At 37.7% G+C, this 18148-nt stretch overlaps 1 protein-coding gene across 1 annotated transcript in view; it reads left to right on the forward strand.

Annotated features, from left to right (window-relative positions):
• The first annotated feature begins 4602 nt into the window (after window positions 1-4602).
• Window positions 4603-18148, forward strand: part of rock1 (Rho-associated, coiled-coil containing protein kinase 1) — a 34446-nt gene continuing 20900 nt past the window's right edge. The window contains exon 1 of the mRNA XM_017309885.1: window positions 4603-5471. Coding sequence (XP_017165374.1) covers window positions 5379-5471 — 93 coding nt within the window. The 5' untranslated portion in view covers window positions 4603-5378. The remainder of the gene's footprint in view (window positions 5472-18148) is intronic.

The raw sequence follows: 18148 nt of genomic DNA on the forward strand, positions 1-18148 counted from the left end.
TAGATAGATAGATAGATAGATAGATAGATAGATAGATAGATAGATAGATAGATAGATAGATAGATAGATAGATAGATAGATAGATAGATAGATAGTCTTTAAAGACTGTTATTTACTACAATGCTAATATAACTTGGGGACTTATGTTCAACATAAGTCCCCAAGTTATATTTAAGGGTATATGGCTATTACTTACGACTTTACAACAATGCAATGATTATTATTAATTAAGTATGAGTTTGCTGCCAGTAAACCTAAAAAATCCAAAGGGCATAATATTTCCATTACTACTACTACTACTACTACTACTACTACTACTACTACTACTACTACTACTAATAATAATAATAATAATAATAATAATAATAATAATAATAATAATAATAATAATAAACAAGAAATCCTCTGATCAGGCTTTTCCTGTGCAATACCGATTTCTTTTAGGTATCACCAGCCAAGTTCACTTTTGACTGATTCTAATTGTTTCCCCCTAAAGCTAATACATATCCAAGGAGAAAACATACGTTTGTTTTAGAGGTATTATGCTAATAAAAATAAATAAATAAAGGAATAACAAGATCATCTTCCAGTTTATGGATCAACATGTCCCTAGTCTACATGTCTTGTTTATTTGTCTGAAAAAAGTGCATCAAGTATCTCTGTCCCAGAAAAGCTAAAATCATGAACCTGATTCAAATTCCTTTTCTTTTAAAGAGAGGTCATGCATAACTTGTAAAACACCGCCATCTACTGGCCATCATTAACAATGTCAATATTTGGTATTTGAACGTTTTTGTTTGTTTTGTTTTTACACATTGCAAGTATCTAATTGGATGTGGAATGATGTGATGCCTGAAAGAAACAACGGGTTAGTTACTAAAAAAGTATTTTAAAAATCTGTCATGTGAAACCGAGCTATTCGTTAAATTGCGGTGAGGAATAATAGTCTCCGGTTGAGGGGATATTGTCACTCACGCCACAAAAGCAAAAACTGTAGTCAAGAAGAATATGATTTTTTTTTTCTAACAAAAACAATAACGTTATCATTTTAGGATAATGTGAGCAAAAACGATGATATGTTGGAAAGTGTCCTTAATGTTTTGGGCTGTGCTGTTTCACCGTTCACCAGAAAACCATATATGGTTTAAATTACCGAAACAAACAGGAAATGGAAGAATAGGAAATCCGAACCAGATGAAGAAGTAAAAGCTATTGGTTTGTTAAAAATTACGTTAACGTGATTTGATTATGTCCACTTTTCACTAAATTAAATTTTAAATCGTACATTGAAACATTAGAGATTGCAACGTGTTGCATCTGCGAGTTCTTTCAGCGAGCCTCGACTCATGCGCATGCGCGCTGTGCTTGACATTTTGAAGCTGCTCCTCCGGGGTGTTTGAACAGGAAGGCGGACATGTTGGCCGAGCTGTGTGAGAAAATTGTGCACAGTATGCGATTGTTTTCCGAAAACTAACACACATATTACGTGATTCCTATTTATATTCAGTGTGAGAGCTCTTGCAGTTCGGACGGGGGGGAAACAGCCGCCACTCTTTGACAGCTGAGGGGGACCTAGCGGAAGGACTGCCGTTGAAAACGTTATAGCGACTCCGTGTTTAAACTTCGAAATTTGGAAGAAGCAGAAGTTTTTCCACCACCACTTCTACTTTTGAGCTGTCAGATTGTGGCTTTCTGCAGGGGCCTGGTACAGCTATGGGAGCACGCCTGGATTAGTCTTCCCTCTGTTTATTTTTGAACATTGCATTTACTTATAATTGCCTTTTGTTTGGAACGTTTTAAGCCCTTATCCTCAGCGGCATCCTACGGAGGTTGTCTAATCTGTTGCCGCATTTATCTTTGCCACTGAAGTTGTTTGCCACTTGTACTGAGAGGGGGGCACCTTCCCCGACTTGGAAAATGTGGAGTGGTAGGTGCCACCTTAACGCCTTGATTGTCTGTGGAAGCTGTGGGACAACGATGCATTTTCTTTGAGGTRCGGTGTAAAGTTCACACGAAGAAAGGGACGTTTGGCTGGCTAGCTACCACTGGCTAACGCTAGCTAGCTAGCCAGCTTTCTTGCCTCGCCAGTGAGCTGTTTTTATTCATAACCCACCCTCGGGACTGTACTTGACAGCAAAGATGAGCGCAGGAGACGCCATGGCGGCTCGGTTTGAGAAAATCGATGCCATGTTACAAGACCCCAAGTCGGAAATAAACACGGATTGTCTACTGGTAAGTTTGTAGCTTGTTAGCTAGCCCTGTTAGCTACCGCTCTTCGGGGTCAGTCTACTCCTTGGAGCAGAAATTCTTTCCGAGACCGACAGATTGTTTCAGTTGTCACTCTACAAAATGCTGACATTAATGTCTATTTTGTTCACATGTTAGATCGAGTTCAGACATCTACACGTGATTTTGCGTTAAATCTAGACCTCCTGCATTAGTTCAAACCTGTTTTCAGACAAGAATTTTAAGTTGGAACCATAGTGCTGAAAGCAACAGACTCAAATGCTTAATTTTGTGATTTGATCTTTCCCAGTTGATTCTGGGAAAGATCAAATCACATTCCACGAGGCATAAAATGAGCAACTTGTAGAGTGTTTTTTTGCTTTATGTTATTTAATGTTTTATTAAAAAATAGTATAGGTGTTATTCTTCCAAATATACATGTATGGTGTGTTTTTCAATTGTTGGTGTCTGCTGATACACCATACTATGCTTGTTTTTTTTTAGATCCCATTGCTCATAAGCATTTACTATTGATGGGCTTCTAGGCACTCTCACCAGTAGCAACTGCATACACTTGTTCTTGATGCTGTTTTTGAATTGATTAAAAATCAGAGAGAGAGGTCAGGGCTATCTGCTGCTGTGCATAGTGGGAAATAATATTCCAATTGTTTTATTTAGTTTTTGACTTATAGCTACAACCTCAATCAAGAGAGACATACTACTTTTTGTGTAATAGCCCTCAGTAGAAAACATAGGAATCATGGGGTCAGGCCATAAAGAAAACCAGAAATCGGTATCCACTCTGAAAACCCCAATTGGTGCATCTCTAATTGTACCTATGTACAATTAGAGATGTCTTTGTTTTTGGGAGACAAATCAGGAGCCCTCCTTATTTGGGATGGTCTTCGGTGTATCTGGCCAAACTGCAAAAATAATCAGGATCGTTATTGTTGTATTATTTCTTTGTTTTGATAGCATTGCTAAAATGTGTGTAAAAATATAACATTTANAGATAGATAGATAGATAGATAGATAGATAGATAGATAGATAGATAGATAGATAGATAGATAGATAGATAGATAGATAGATAGATAGATAGATAGATAGTCTTTAAAGACTGTTATTTACTACAATGCTAATATAACTTGGGGACTTATGTTCAACATAAGTCCCCAAGTTATATTTAAGGGTATATGGCTATTACTTACGACTTTACAACAATGCAATGATTATTATTAATTAAGTATGAGTTTGCTGCCAGTAAACCTAAAAAATCCAAAGGGCATAATATTTCCATTACTACTACTACTACTACTACTACTACTACTACTACTACTACTACTACTACTAATAATAATAATAATAATAATAATAATAATAATAATAATAATAATAATAATAATAAACAAGAAATCCTCTGATCAGGCTTTTCCTGTGCAATACCGATTTCTTTTAGGTATCACCAGCCAAGTTCACTTTTGACTGATTCTAATTGTTTCCCCCTAAAGCTAATACATATCCAAGGAGAAAACATACGTTTGTTTTAGAGGTATTATGCTAATAAAAATAAATAAATAAAGGAATAACAAGATCATCTTCCAGTTTATGGATCAACATGTCCCTAGTCTACATGTCTTGTTTATTTGTCTGAAAAAAGTGCATCAAGTATCTCTGTCCCAGAAAAGCTAAAATCATGAACCTGATTCAAATTCCTTTTCTTTTAAAGAGAGGTCATGCATAACTTGTAAAACACCGCCATCTACTGGCCATCATTAACAATGTCAATATTTGGTATTTGAACGTTTTTGTTTGTTTTGTTTTTACACATTGCAAGTATCTAATTGGATGTGGAATGATGTGATGCCTGAAAGAAACAACGGGTTAGTTACTAAAAAAGTATTTTAAAAATCTGTCATGTGAAACCGAGCTATTCGTTAAATTGCGGTGAGGAATAATAGTCTCCGGTTGAGGGGATATTGTCACTCACGCCACAAAAGCAAAAACTGTAGTCAAGAAGAATATGATTTTTTTTTTCTAACAAAAACAATAACGTTATCATTTTAGGATAATGTGAGCAAAAACGATGATATGTTGGAAAGTGTCCTTAATGTTTTGGGCTGTGCTGTTTCACCGTTCACCAGAAAACCATATATGGTTTAAATTACCGAAACAAACAGGAAATGGAAGAATAGGAAATCCGAACCAGATGAAGAAGTAAAAGCTATTGGTTTGTTAAAAATTACGTTAACGTGATTTGATTATGTCCACTTTTCACTAAATTAAATTTTAAATCGTACATTGAAACATTAGAGATTGCAACGTGTTGCATCTGCGAGTTCTTTCAGCGAGCCTCGACTCATGCGCATGCGCGCTGTGCTTGACATTTTGAAGCTGCTCCTCCGGGGTGTTTGAACAGGAAGGCGGACATGTTGGCCGAGCTGTGTGAGAAAATTGTGCACAGTATGCGATTGTTTTCCGAAAACTAACACACATATTACGTGATTCCTATTTATATTCAGTGTGAGAGCTCTTGCAGTTCGGACGGGGGGGAAACAGCCGCCACTCTTTGACAGCTGAGGGGGACCTAGCGGAAGGACTGCCGTTGAAAACGTTATAGCGACTCCGTGTTTAAACTTCGAAATTTGGAAGAAGCAGAAGTTTTTCCACCACCACTTCTACTTTTGAGCTGTCAGATTGTGGCTTTCTGCAGGGGCCTGGTACAGCTATGGGAGCACGCCTGGATTAGTCTTCCCTCTGTTTATTTTTGAACATTGCATTTACTTATAATTGCCTTTTGTTTGGAACGTTTTAAGCCCTTATCCTCAGCGGCATCCTACGGAGGTTGTCTAATCTGTTGCCGCATTTATCTTTGCCACTGAAGTTGTTTGCCACTTGTACTGAGAGGGGGGCACCTTCCCCGACTTGGAAAATGTGGAGTGGTAGGTGCCACCTTAACGCCTTGATTGTCTGTGGAAGCTGTGGGACAACGATGCATTTTCTTTGAGGTGCGGTGTAAAGTTCACACGAAGAAAGGGACGTTTGGCTGGCTAGCTACCACTGGCTAACGCTAGCTAGCTAGCCAGCTTTCTTGCCTCGCCAGTGAGCTGTTTTTATTCATAACCCACCCTCGGGACTGTACTTGACAGCAAAGATGAGCGCAGGAGACGCCATGGCGGCTCGGTTTGAGAAAATCGATGCCATGTTACAAGACCCCAAGTCGGAAATAAACACGGATTGTCTACTGGTAAGTTTGTAGCTTGTTAGCTAGCCCTGTTAGCTACCGCTCTTCGGGGTCAGTCTACTCCTTGGAGCAGAAATTCTTTCCGAGACCGACAGATTGTTTCAGTTGTCACTCTACAAAATGCTGACATTAATGTCTATTTTGTTCACATGTTAGATCGAGTTCAGACATCTACACGTGATTTTGCGTTAAATCTAGACCTCCTGCATTAGTTCAAACCTGTTTTCAGACAAGAATTTTAAGTTGGAACCATAGTGCTGAAAGCAACAGACTCAAATGCWTAATTTTGTGATTTGATCTTTCCCAGTTGATTCTGGGAAAGATCAAATCACATTCCACGAGGCATAAAATGAGCAACTTGGGGAGTTTTTTTTTTTTTTTTTTTGCTTTATGTTATTTAATGTTTTATTAAAAAATAGTATAGGTGTTATTCTTCCAAATATACATGTATGGTGTGTTTTTAAATTGTTGGTGTCCGCTGATACACCATACTATGCTTGTTTTTTTTTAGATCCCATTGCTCATAAGCATTTACTATTGATGGGCTTCTAGGCACTCTCACCAGTAGCAACTGCATACACTTGTTCTTGATGTTGTTATTGAATTGATTAAATATCAGAGAGAGAGGTCAGGGCTATGTGCTGCGGTGCATAGTGGGAAATAATATTCCAATTGTTTTATTTAGTTTTTGACTTATAGCTACAACCTCAATCAAGAGAGACGTACTACTTTTTGTGTAATAGCCCTCAGTAGAAAACATAGGAATCATGGGGTCAGGCCATAAAGAAAACCAGAAATCGGTATCCACTCTGAAAACCCCAATTGGTGCATCTCTAATTGTACCTATGTACAATTAGAGATGTCTTTGTTTTTGGGAGACAAATCAGGAGCCCTCCTTATTTGGGATGGTCTTCGGTGTATCTGGCCAAACTGCAAAAATAATCAGGATCGTTATTGTTGTATTATTTCTTTGTTTTGATAGCATTGCTAAAATGTGTGTAAACATATAACATTTAAAGGGGGAAAAAACAGGGCAGTGTTTTTGGTTCAGCAACTTGAAATAATACAGGTTTTATGTCAATTATGTCAGAGGCAGTAATGTTGTCTTTAGGTAATGAGTTATTAATGTTATTTGGATTGTTATGAAAGGAACTTTTTGTCTGAATAAACTTATTTTAACGTGATGTAAAGCAATAAACCAACTTTAAGCCTGATATAACCTTCAGGCCTCTTGCATCACTAGGTGTACCTGCCTACTTCCTGTCATCTGGGTGACAACTCTTCTGTTTGTGGTTGGAAGGCGACTGTTGCCACGTGCTAATCCCTGAAGCACTCCTTCATTGGGTTTTTTTTTTTATGACGGTAAACTTGGGCACTCTCTCACTCATTGTAGAGCAAACGCCAAAGGGAATCTTGTTGTCACACGACTGTKGATATCACAAATATGCCAGTTTGGATGACAGTGGTATTACGTGTTTTCACAGTGATGTGASTCATGGGAGTGTTTCTGCTCATATGTTTGTTGGTATTCTGGTATCTGGTGGCCAATTAGGTGGAGGGGACAAAACCTACCCAGACTATCGAATGATTCATGCTGGAATTCTGGTTTTGGAAGGGGGAGAAGAAAAAAAAAGCAAATCTGAATTTTCAGTGAATTAAGTACTATATAAGTGCCTGTTTACAATAGTACTATTGTAGTCGATTCATACCAAGCTGAAATCAGATGTTTCAGCTTGGTACATCTTTAAAAATACACTTTTTTTTTTATTGCTCTTGGATATTCCCTTCTATGTCCATTTTTTATTATTATCAAAATCATCTCTGTTTGCTAAATGCCAGAAATATTAATCGATGCTATACGTTTTGTGTCATTGTCCATTTTGAAGACTCTTTGTCCAAGCTCTTATTTCCTGCCAAATATATAGAAATATTGCTTAAGTATTCATAAGGTTCTCTCATCATGATGCCAAACATTTTAAGAAGTGCACCAATCCCTCCTGCTGCAAAACAAGCCATTAACGTTTSGGTGCCACCTGCAACATTAACTTGGTGTTCTCATGCTTGCACGACTTCCTTTTCCTTCCACTGTAGCACAACGTTATGCGGCCAAACACTTCCACTGTAATTCCATCAGACTCCAAGAGATGTATTTTAAATTAAGGGTATTTATCTCCGAGTGCATTTGGAAACTGTAAATTAATTCACAGTACTAACTGTGAATTATTACCTTTGGAGTAATAGTTGCTTCTTCACTGAGTGACCCTTCAGTCCATGTCATCGTAGAACTGAATTCACTGATTCACTGAGGCTAAGAACCATGTTTTCTTTTTGATTAGCTTCAACCTGTATCTGCCCAAGGTGTTTGGTTTTTGTCATCTTTGGAATACAGAACCTCTCTTCTTCCTTAAAAGGTCTGAAAATTCCCATGATTATGGCTTCGTGTAATTGTTGGGACAGACAAACACGGCACATTGAGGCGTGTGGAAATTCTAATGAAGGATAAATCCTTCTCTTGACATCTAGTCTCATTTCTTTTTGATTTTCCCATTACGTCCGACAAGGTAGCAGTGTGTTTAAATTACACACACGGAGTCATTCAGTCGTGACTCCGTTTAACTCGAACATTTTTACATGATCAGAAGCTTACAAAGCCATAATATAGTCATCTGGGCTTTCCTAAAGTATTTAAARGCTTAATAAAGAATAAAGTAAAGAGTAAAGAATGTTGCTATTATGACAAGGATGAAGGAGTTGGCAGACTACTTACCAGGCAAAAGAACAKCAAGGACGGAGTCCGTTGGGGAAAATGGGGGTTCACACTAAAACCCCACCCACMTGCTCAAGTTATAGTGTTTGTGTTACGAATAGGCTGCTTTAGATRACCGTCTTTAAACGATAACGTGCATATTTTGTTTGACCTCCGATCATGTTTCAGAAAGACTGTTAAACTCACCCAAAACTCTGCAGGCTCCACATATTTAACAGGGAAAACCTGTGGCCACTGTTCCTACTGCAAAGCCCCACACAAGGGGGCCGTTTATCGCTTTTTTTTTTTTTCTTTAGCGTTCTCACCCCTGATCAATGAATGGTGGTCTTTTTTTTTTTTTTTTCTTTTTTTTTTTTCTTGCAGAGGCTCCCTCACTGCTACCATGCAACTCCACCCACAGCTTAATAAAATTCCATACTAATCAAATAACCTCTTGTCTTTGACTGGTCTGGAGTTCCCAGTGTGTCCCAAAGCCGTTCTGGAGAGAGAGTGAGCGTTGAGAACAGGCAGGCAGCTCTGAGGTGGCAGGGTGTGGGCTCTGCTTTTCTCCCATAAACCAAAATTATGTGGACTGAAGGGTAAAGACTCGTGTTTCCGAGGGCTGTGAATCAGGCCGTTTTACTCATAAAGCAGCCAGAGAGCTTGGCTGTGAGTAATGGGTTTTATCAAATTGCACAGCTCTGGCCTTGTGCTGGCTATCCTTATTTTCCTGCTTATGCATTTTGTTTGAAGTGACTTGATGTTGGAATTGTACTTTTTCTTACTAGCTCAGGGTATTTAGTGTAAATATATTGAGCCTCTATGCAATGCCCAGCTTTAGGTTGAGATATTTTTTCTTTTTTTTTTCCCCTGCAGGGCAAACATGACATTTACATTTCTTCACATGAATTTAGACAGCATGACCTGAATTTTTTCATCTTGTAATTTTATGCTGCTAGTTTTGTGTTTAAAGTCATTTGACTGACTTGGCCTCTATTTCACATGTCTGCATGCTTCCTGGCTCCGTCTCTGTTGTTACTTTGGCACTTTTCAGCTTTTTAGCCGGTCTGTGTTTATCCTCCTCCAATCTCTGATTTGGACTTTAATTTTGCAACAGGAATAATTACAGGAAACAGCAAGGCAAGGAAACCAGATTTCAATGTAATGATCGTGTGAGCGCTGCATGTATATGTTAGGTTGAAAGGATTGGAAATAATGAATAGAAGCTGAAATTGGTCCAAATCATTTGCACTTATATTGTTCAGGTCATAGTTACTGGGCAAGAAAGTTAAGTTAAAATTAGTTTTTTTTTTTTCTTAGAGTTCATGTGTTTGTCTCGAATTAGGTCTTTAAGGTCTCATATCGACACTAATCTGTTTTTGTGAGTAAATTCATTTATACAACATATCACAATGCAACTGTAGATTTTTAAAAACAAATACTTGTTGCTTAAAGTTATGTTCTGAAACCCGTCTGTGGCATACCTCCAAATTTTCCTCCGTTGATGATCTGTTAAGGCCTGGCATGTCTTACTCATGCTGAATGCCTTCCTTGTCTCTGCAACCTTTGCCTTTAATAGACAGCCCTAACCCTTAAGGTGGTGTCCGCACTGATAGTGCAACAGTGCCTGAGTTCGCTGACAGATCTGCACAGTTTTGACGGGGACATAATGCAGTGTTGTCAGTTCTCTTAGTTACCTTGCTAGGTTGTGGTGGTGGAGTCGGTTGAATGTCAAGGGGAAGTGCTTTTAATGTTGAATGTTATTACTATCCAATAGGTGTTTATTCTTTTTTTTTTTTTTTTTTTTTTTACATGGTCAGGTGTGAAACAGCAAAACATTAAAATGAATGTTTTGTTTAGATTTATTTTTATTTTTTTCAATTAATAGCATATCTTCTGAAAGTCTAATCATGGACATGCTTTGATTCAGTTTGATTATCTTGTCATACTTTCCCTTCTTGTGAAGGTATTGCTTTAATGTACCATGTTATATAATATAAAGTCGCACCATATTTTTAATTTCCATGGGTTACTTAAAGATACCAGATATGTGGTCGGTTTTCACTTGGTTCGGATTATTAATTAGCAGGTCAAATATTGTAGTTTTCCTATCATCTGTAATAAAACAAAGAGCTCTCACTATGTTTCATGTATAAATGCATCAACCCAGTATGCTGTACTATACAGTTACTGTTGTGGAATTTTGCTTGAATGCGTAAAAGCAGATAATCTTGTAACTCTSCTTTTATTTATTTATTTTTTATTGAAAACAACTACCTCTACCAAACACACTGCAGCTCATTTTTTGCACAGAAAGCCCTGTGATGTTTTATCATTTCTGTTTACAATTTTCTCCAGCAAAGTGTCCATGGAAAGAATGAAAGTGTAAAAATATGTCCTATCCCTTTACATATATTTTATTTTATAGGCTAGTGGTTGTGATACAAATGCAGCTTATTCTGGCTGAGTTTACAAAAGTCCTGGACACAGTTGCATGAGGACAGTCAAAACAGCTGACAGGCATATGAATGTGAATAAGACAAGTTCCTTATTTAATTTAGTGACGTAATATTCATACTTTGAATGCAGAGTGGTTTGTTTTAAATTTACCTATCCCCCCTCACCCCACTTATCCACACCTGGGACTAACACAAGGGACTGGTTTTATTGCAAAGTTAGTCTAAAAAACTGATTATGATGTAGTACCACCACATAAATCTTTTTAATTCATTCGCTGAATATTGATAAAATTTTGTAGAATTGGATGGATTTATTRTTTTATTCTCTTTTTAATTAATCTCACATTTTTATCTTGTTGCCATGGCACWCACATTATTATTGAATTAACCTAAACTAGTGTGAATACTTTACACTCTTACACAATCAGTTATTTGAAATTTCAACTATGATCAAGGTCAAACCCCACTGATCAGAATCTCATGCTATGACTTTGTYTGGGTAAAAGTGATTGTATTTTCAAAAATCCKATATTTTCCATGAAAGGAATAATGAAATTGTGAACATGCACTTGCATTGTATTAATTCATRTAAAATTTTCTTGACTAATGCCATCCAYAAGTTTAATTGCTCCAGCTTAAAAACAGACAAACAAACCAGAACGTCTTTATGATTAAATTAAGGTCAGCAGGGACCTGTTTCTGTTGCAGGAAAGTTCACAGTCGTAAACTGCTCTCCTCAGCYATTCAGTTATGGGAACAACAACTGGCCGAGCTATTTGTAGCTCCACATTCCCCAGACTGACTGATTATATTCAGGAATGCCGACAAAAATTATATTTTCTTCTCTAAACTGTCCTGTTTTTGCTTTTCATCCTACCACGGCCTTCCTTCTTTTTTTCTTTTTTTTTTTTGTTCTCTGAAGTTGCGTTTCTTATTTACACAGAAAGCTCTTGACCCGTGGCCTGGCTGTACTGTGCTGATGTTAAATACACAGGTTATTTGTCTGGGCAAGATCACAAATGCTGGAATTGGACAGCAGAGTTTCGGAAGAAAATTGAGCTCAATGGGTGAAAACGTTGCTGTGCTGCATCACTGAAGTATTTTCACATGAAAGCATTCGTGACAGGGAAGTTTTGCTGACTTGGACTTTGGAGGAAAATGAAATGTCCTCRTTTTGCCATCCCTGGGTTCACTGTCACTGCTATTTATCCACTGTAGTAGTTAGATAAGCATCTTTCTAGGTAAGTGGGCTTTCCTGTCGGTACATATAATGCTCGGCAGCAAAATGTAAACGTAGCTTCAGCAAAGTGACGAAGGTAAAACAACTCCAGTGCAAAGTCTCGCCAGGGGAGTGCATTTAAATGTTGATTTCTGTCAGACTGCTTGGGAGTAAGCAGAAAGGAAGTGGTCTGGTATTTTATGCTTTGAATGGCTTCGCTGGGCTGTGTGAACACATTTGTGTTTACATGGGCTCAGCCTACAGTGGAACTGCCTTTATTTGCATGGCCAGCTGAATGRCTGCCTGCACAATTGGTCACGTGTGGCAAGCTTATTGTGTTGATGAAGTGGCAGAAAAGGAAACAAGAAGTTGGGCCAATTCACATGCCTTATGTTGGCATATTGAAGGGAATGATGTGGCTTAGTCTCGCATGGAAATTTCAGCTCAGACCTTAATGCCTGGAAAAGTGCTTGTGTGATTTTTTTTTTTTTTTTTTCTCCCCGAAAAGGTTAGGAACAGAAGAAATAATTGCCATATTTAATGTCAACCACCAATGTACTTTTTTTTAATGTAGTTTGGCACATTTTTTTTTCCTCGTTGGTCCTTTTTAATATTGTGATTAGATTGATTCCCATGATGTTTAAAAGGATGTGGCACCTTTGGTTGTATGCTGCAGTACTGGAATAGGTATAACGAGAAGCTGAAAAGCTCTATCCTTTTACTTTTATAACATTTACAACATTATTATTTTTTCTTTAACAAAACTAGATCATAATTTGAATCTGTTTGTGCCTGCTGCCAGTTCTTGTTGCGCCGTGTAAATGACTGATTTTAATTGGTGATTCATCAGTCAATCAAAGTCAAATCCGAATTCATCAGCTAGCAGAGGTAAGACCTTCCTGATGCCATTCCTGATGCCTGTCTGTGAATGTCTGGTTAAATACCAGTCAATCATGTTTTACTTTACGTCTTCAATCCATTAAATGAAACATAGTTAAGATCATGCTCCTTTTGTATTACAAATTAGTCCAACACATTTTTTGTTTTGCTTTTTCGAACCTTATAAAAATCAGACAATGGCAAGGGACATGCGCTTTATTGCATGAATTAGAACTTAGAAATTGGCCCAACTGGTATTAGCTAGGAAAAAGCTGATTGGTGCATTTCTAACGTTACCATTTCTAAAAAGGTGGTCTGTCACTTTTTAAAGATTTATTCTCAGTAACTAGACAAAAAAATACTCCAAGATGCTTTCAGAGTTTAGGTAAATACATTCTGTATGCATTTCTGCTGCACTCTTGATTTTTGTGATGCGCAGTTGAAGATCTAGTACAACTATGCATGTTTTTTTAAAAGATATTGCGCAGAAGAAAAAAAAATCTCGGATTTTTCAAACCTGCAGTGCACTTGTTCATCTTATCCATCTTAGTAAATTTCTTGCCGTTAATGAACTGAATCCTATGTGTATGTTGGCGTTTTGAATTAAAAATGTGTGATTTTTTTATTTGTAACAATGTATGTTGATGGAAACTTTGCTATGTTGGCTTCTTTAAGTTGACACAAGGTACGAGCCCTTCAGTGCAAACAGAAGCGCACATCTCTTCCTCTCTGCCACAGCTGAGCACATGAGCAGTAGCTGACCCTCTAACTTTGAGTCAGCAGCTGTACACAGTCTAGATTAGATGACATTATTGAAGATGGCCATAAAAATTCATCAATATTTTCAATCAACTTATAATTTTTAAAATCCTATATTTTGTTTTAACATTTTAACCAAGGTTACTTTCCTTCAAATTGGAGCCACTATTTATTTATTTATTTTTTTTGTAGGCACCTTCTCTTTTATTACATATTTCCCTGTAATGTTTGTGAAAACATTTAAAGTGAGCTTTCCATTAACGCTCTGCCTGTAGGTGTTAACATGCAGGTTTCACAAAGATGGCCAGATTAGTTTTACTTACTTCTGTTTTAATCCCATTTAATTGTGTAAACAACATTAATATCGAAACCAGAGGGTCATAAATTGTTTAAATGTTACTTATAAGAACATTAAACGGCTTCCATATTACATTTGAATCAAATGCAAGTATCACCCTACTTTGAAGTTTCAGTCATTGGTGAGCTGGAGTCTCTTTTTGTTTATTTCCAGTTAAGTTCACATGACCATTTTTTTATCATGCTAGAGATGTTGCTTAACATTTTTTAATTCTTTAAAGTTTCATGCTATATGCAAGACATGCATAGATTCACTGTAAAAAAAAAAAATTCTTTTGGAGGCAAGTCACACTGATGCATGTATCAACTATATGCATCAGAGTGACCTAACCACATTATTTTGAATATCTGTTGATACTCGGTCATTAGGTAAAGTGTGGACATGATCAACGTTGTACGTCATTTGTCAGTTTTAGTTGAGTGTAAATATGACAACAGAGTTGCCACTGTCTTTGGGTTTATTGCCGAGCCCAGATAACGAGTGGTCTATTCATTCACTGAAGAAATGCAAAATTTGATATCTGAATCTCAACAAGCTTCAGTTGAGAAAAAAATATTTCTGCTGCATTTCCATTGAAATCTTTACAATTGTCAAAGAAATTAATCGGTCCTTTGTAATTATGGAAAAAAAATGGCATGTTTGGTCAATATGGAAATCTTGATATAAATCTATTTCATTGTTTCAAAGTCTATAATGTACACAACATGTACTTGGGTGTAGTCTTGAATCTTACCCTAATGTTTTTTTTAAGCAGCTACTGAAAATATATCTATTTTAATTTTGGCAAACATGCAAAATTCCAATAAATTTGTGTTTGTGGGGAATTGATCATTTCATCTTTAGATTTCAGATGGTTGTACAGTTGTGTTGTGTTGCAGAGTGGACATCATACCAACAAATCTTCCACAGTATTGATTTTTCTTAGAATCCAAAGCATCCTCCCACATGAACCGGTTGCACCTTTTATTGTTCACTAAATGTTGCCTCGGGTGCTGCTCACTTCTTCTGTCATGTCATCTGTCATGCAATTTTGGTTGTTTCATRCCTGTTTTTTTTGTTTTGTTTTTTTTAACTGGTATGACATGGTATCGTTTGCTGTGAGATGTTTAGTGCTAAGCATGCATCAGTTATTCCTTACAGGAAGGATGCTTCTCTTTGTCTTTCTGCCATTTTGTCCAAAGTTGTCAAAAGGCAACACATAAATTCATCCTTTGGAAAGAGCCGAAAGCACACATTCAATGCCTGTAACGTATGAGCATTTTTGCAAAGCATAAAATGCCAAAATAATGTAAAACAATTTTTTTATTATTTTTTTTACACATTTGTTTTTAGCCAAAATCCGGCCTATCCTGTCCGCTTAAACTCATAATAGTCAAGTAGTGTCCTTTTTGTTGTGGGTTAAAGTCCTGCATGCTGAATGGCATTCCATCTGCAGGCGGTGCTGTCCATTATGTTCCTTTTCATTGTAAGGTCTCGTCAATAATAGGTTAGTAGTTCTCTTGTTCACGTCACAGTAACATTTTTCACTTGCAGTATAATAACTCCTTTCTCACTCTGGGGTTTAATTTAAACCATCTTAGTCATCATTGTTGTCCATTCTGACCTCATTTGTTTCCCTGTCTTTGCTTTCTTATTGGACCAGCCCACTTGGTGCCAGCTCTCCACTCCCTTCTCCCTTCCTTCCATCATGGTGGTAGACAATTGTGTTGATTGAAAACATGCTCTGTTCAGTGACTTGGTAATAGGGATGGACTTTTTCTGTGTCTTCCTTACTTTTTGTTGAGAACTTGTTTGGCCACATACCTAAAATAGCTCTCTGACGTGTACAGTCCTGTTGAGGAATGCTGCTGTGGCTGTCCAGAGTTCTCTGTGGCAGGAAGTTATGCAAACGTGCAATGCCGAGCTCAGAGCCTTGTGATTAGGGTCCCAAAAGACTTTGTTCTTTAGTTCTTTTTTCCCTTCAGAGTAGGCTGGCTGGCTTCCATATGGACAGCAACATCCCTTAGTCCCTGTTGCTGGTCGCTTTTATGCAAAGACCTTGAAGATTTTTGGAAATCACACAGATTTCAGTGTTGTTGTTGTTTTTTCTTTTTTATTGCCCCCTCATTAACTTCTCAAATGAGTAAGTTGCTTTTGTTCGTCCTACCAGCCACTCTCTACCTCCCAATTCTCCTCTTGCCCCTCCTACCTGCCTTTTCCCTGTTTCCACCCTTCCTGTAGGGCACTATTGGTGTTATGYCTCCCAGTGAGGGGTGTGGCCGTGACCTCCACCGTTGAGTAGAAGGAGCAGAGTTGGCTAAGAGGATTCCTCTGCTGGCCTGAGCTGCTGATTCACCATGTGTCATCATTACTTTGTACAGAGATGCAAAATGAAACATGTTACTGACCTATTCACTATGCGGGCATGACACAATAGATTGTTAACGCTGTACTTGGAGATTTGTGTCATCAAATAAACACTTAAAAATAAGTAGTTCCTTAGACGCGTTTACTGGGCAACTTTAGAATTCACTAAGCTGACGTGTGATATCTCCAATACTCCTTTTGCTTCTACTTCAAATGCTATATGAACAACATACTACTGCACGTGTTCGAAGTGTTTATGTGGCTGTTTTGTTGGAACCACTGTGGATTATGGCAGATTAGGTTAAACCTTTCCAGTGGTACTTAGTCTCTTGCCGGGCCAAGACAGCGTCAGCCCGCCGTCTGAAACTTTTTGAGTTCCAGCAGTGGATCTCACACCTAAATTTAAATGATTTATTAGTATCCAATAATCTGTTCAACCATTTTCTTTCATCGGATAAACTATATTGCCAAACCTTTTTACTCACCCTTCCTAAAAAAAAAAAAAAAAAAAAAACATATTCGTGTTCCAATCGCTTCCATTTCCACAGGTGTCAAATTCACTCCTAAGCAGGCAAACCGCTTCTACAAACATTTGCAAAAGAATGCATCTCTCTCCACATCTGATTGAATTCCAACGTGGTTCCATCATAGGATGCAACCTGCGCAGTAAAGTCCAGCAGCTACATTTCTTCTCTAATAAATATTCCACTGTGTCAACTGTTAGTGGTGTTATAAGAAAGTTTAAGAGACTGGGAACATCAACTCTATGTGGAGAGCTAGCCAACTTTCTGCAGAATCCATGGCTGTAGACATCCAATTTTCATGTGCCTTTCAGATTAGTTTAGAGAACCTCATGCAACGATTTTCCACGGTCATGCAGCTGCTTCCAGGCCTTACATCAACAAGTTCTATGCAGTTGTGCAAAGCAAACTTCCACTGGACTAAAGACTAGTATACCCGTATTCTCTGGAGTGACCAATGACTCCTTTCTGTTTGGCAGCTGCCAGGAGAACGCCACTTGCCTGACCACATTGTGTTGGGTGTAAAGTGTGGCATAAAGGGAATTATGGTGCATGGATGTTTTTGCGAGGTTGGCTTGGCTCCTTAGCGCCAGTGAAAGTAACTCTCAAAGCTTCGGCACAACGAGGCATTTTAGATACTTTAATGCACCTAATTTTGTGGATGGATTTTGTAGATTGATCTTCCCTGCTCTATCGTGACTTCACTCCAGTGCAGAAAGCAAGGCCAAAATAGACATGGATGAGTGCGGAAGAATTTGACTGACCTGCACAGTTCGAATCTTAACTTGACTGAACATATTTGGGATAAATAAGAGTAAATACTACCATGCCTTCTCATCCAACATCAGTGTATGATCTCACAAATGCATTTATGGAAGAATTGACACATATCGTCATACTTTGTGTTGGGTAAGGCTGGGGAGTGGACATGTTTGTAGGGAGAATATTTTAGTGAAGCATAATTTCAAGCATAATTTGAAAGCCTTTAGTTTCAGTAGAGGGAGTTATGTTGTCAAAACATCACAGTATGTGTGTACTGTGTGTGTGTTGGCATTTGAAAACTGTAGAACAGGTCAGCCTTTATTATAACTTATTTAATAGTGCACAGGTACTCTCAAAGGTGCATGTTTAAATTAGAGGTTTATGTGATGTAAAAAAAAATACTGATAGCTGTAGCATTTTTCCACATGATGTAGTGTGATGTAATTCAAGTAAAAAGCACTCGCATCAGAAGAAACAAACAATATTTGCACAAATATGTATAATGGTAAATGTTTGTAAAACAATTTGGGAATTCAAGTTTAAGCATTGGATCTTCTTGAGTTCAGACCCGACAGCAGTTGCCGTGACTCTCACTAACCTGGAATAAAACTCAGTTGTTCTAGTGAGATAG

This window comes from Poecilia reticulata, linkage group LG17 (assembly GCF_000633615.1).
Source record: "Poecilia reticulata strain Guanapo linkage group LG17, Guppy_female_1.0+MT, whole genome shotgun sequence".
NCBI lineage: Eukaryota > Metazoa > Chordata > Actinopteri > Cyprinodontiformes > Poeciliidae > Poecilia > Poecilia reticulata.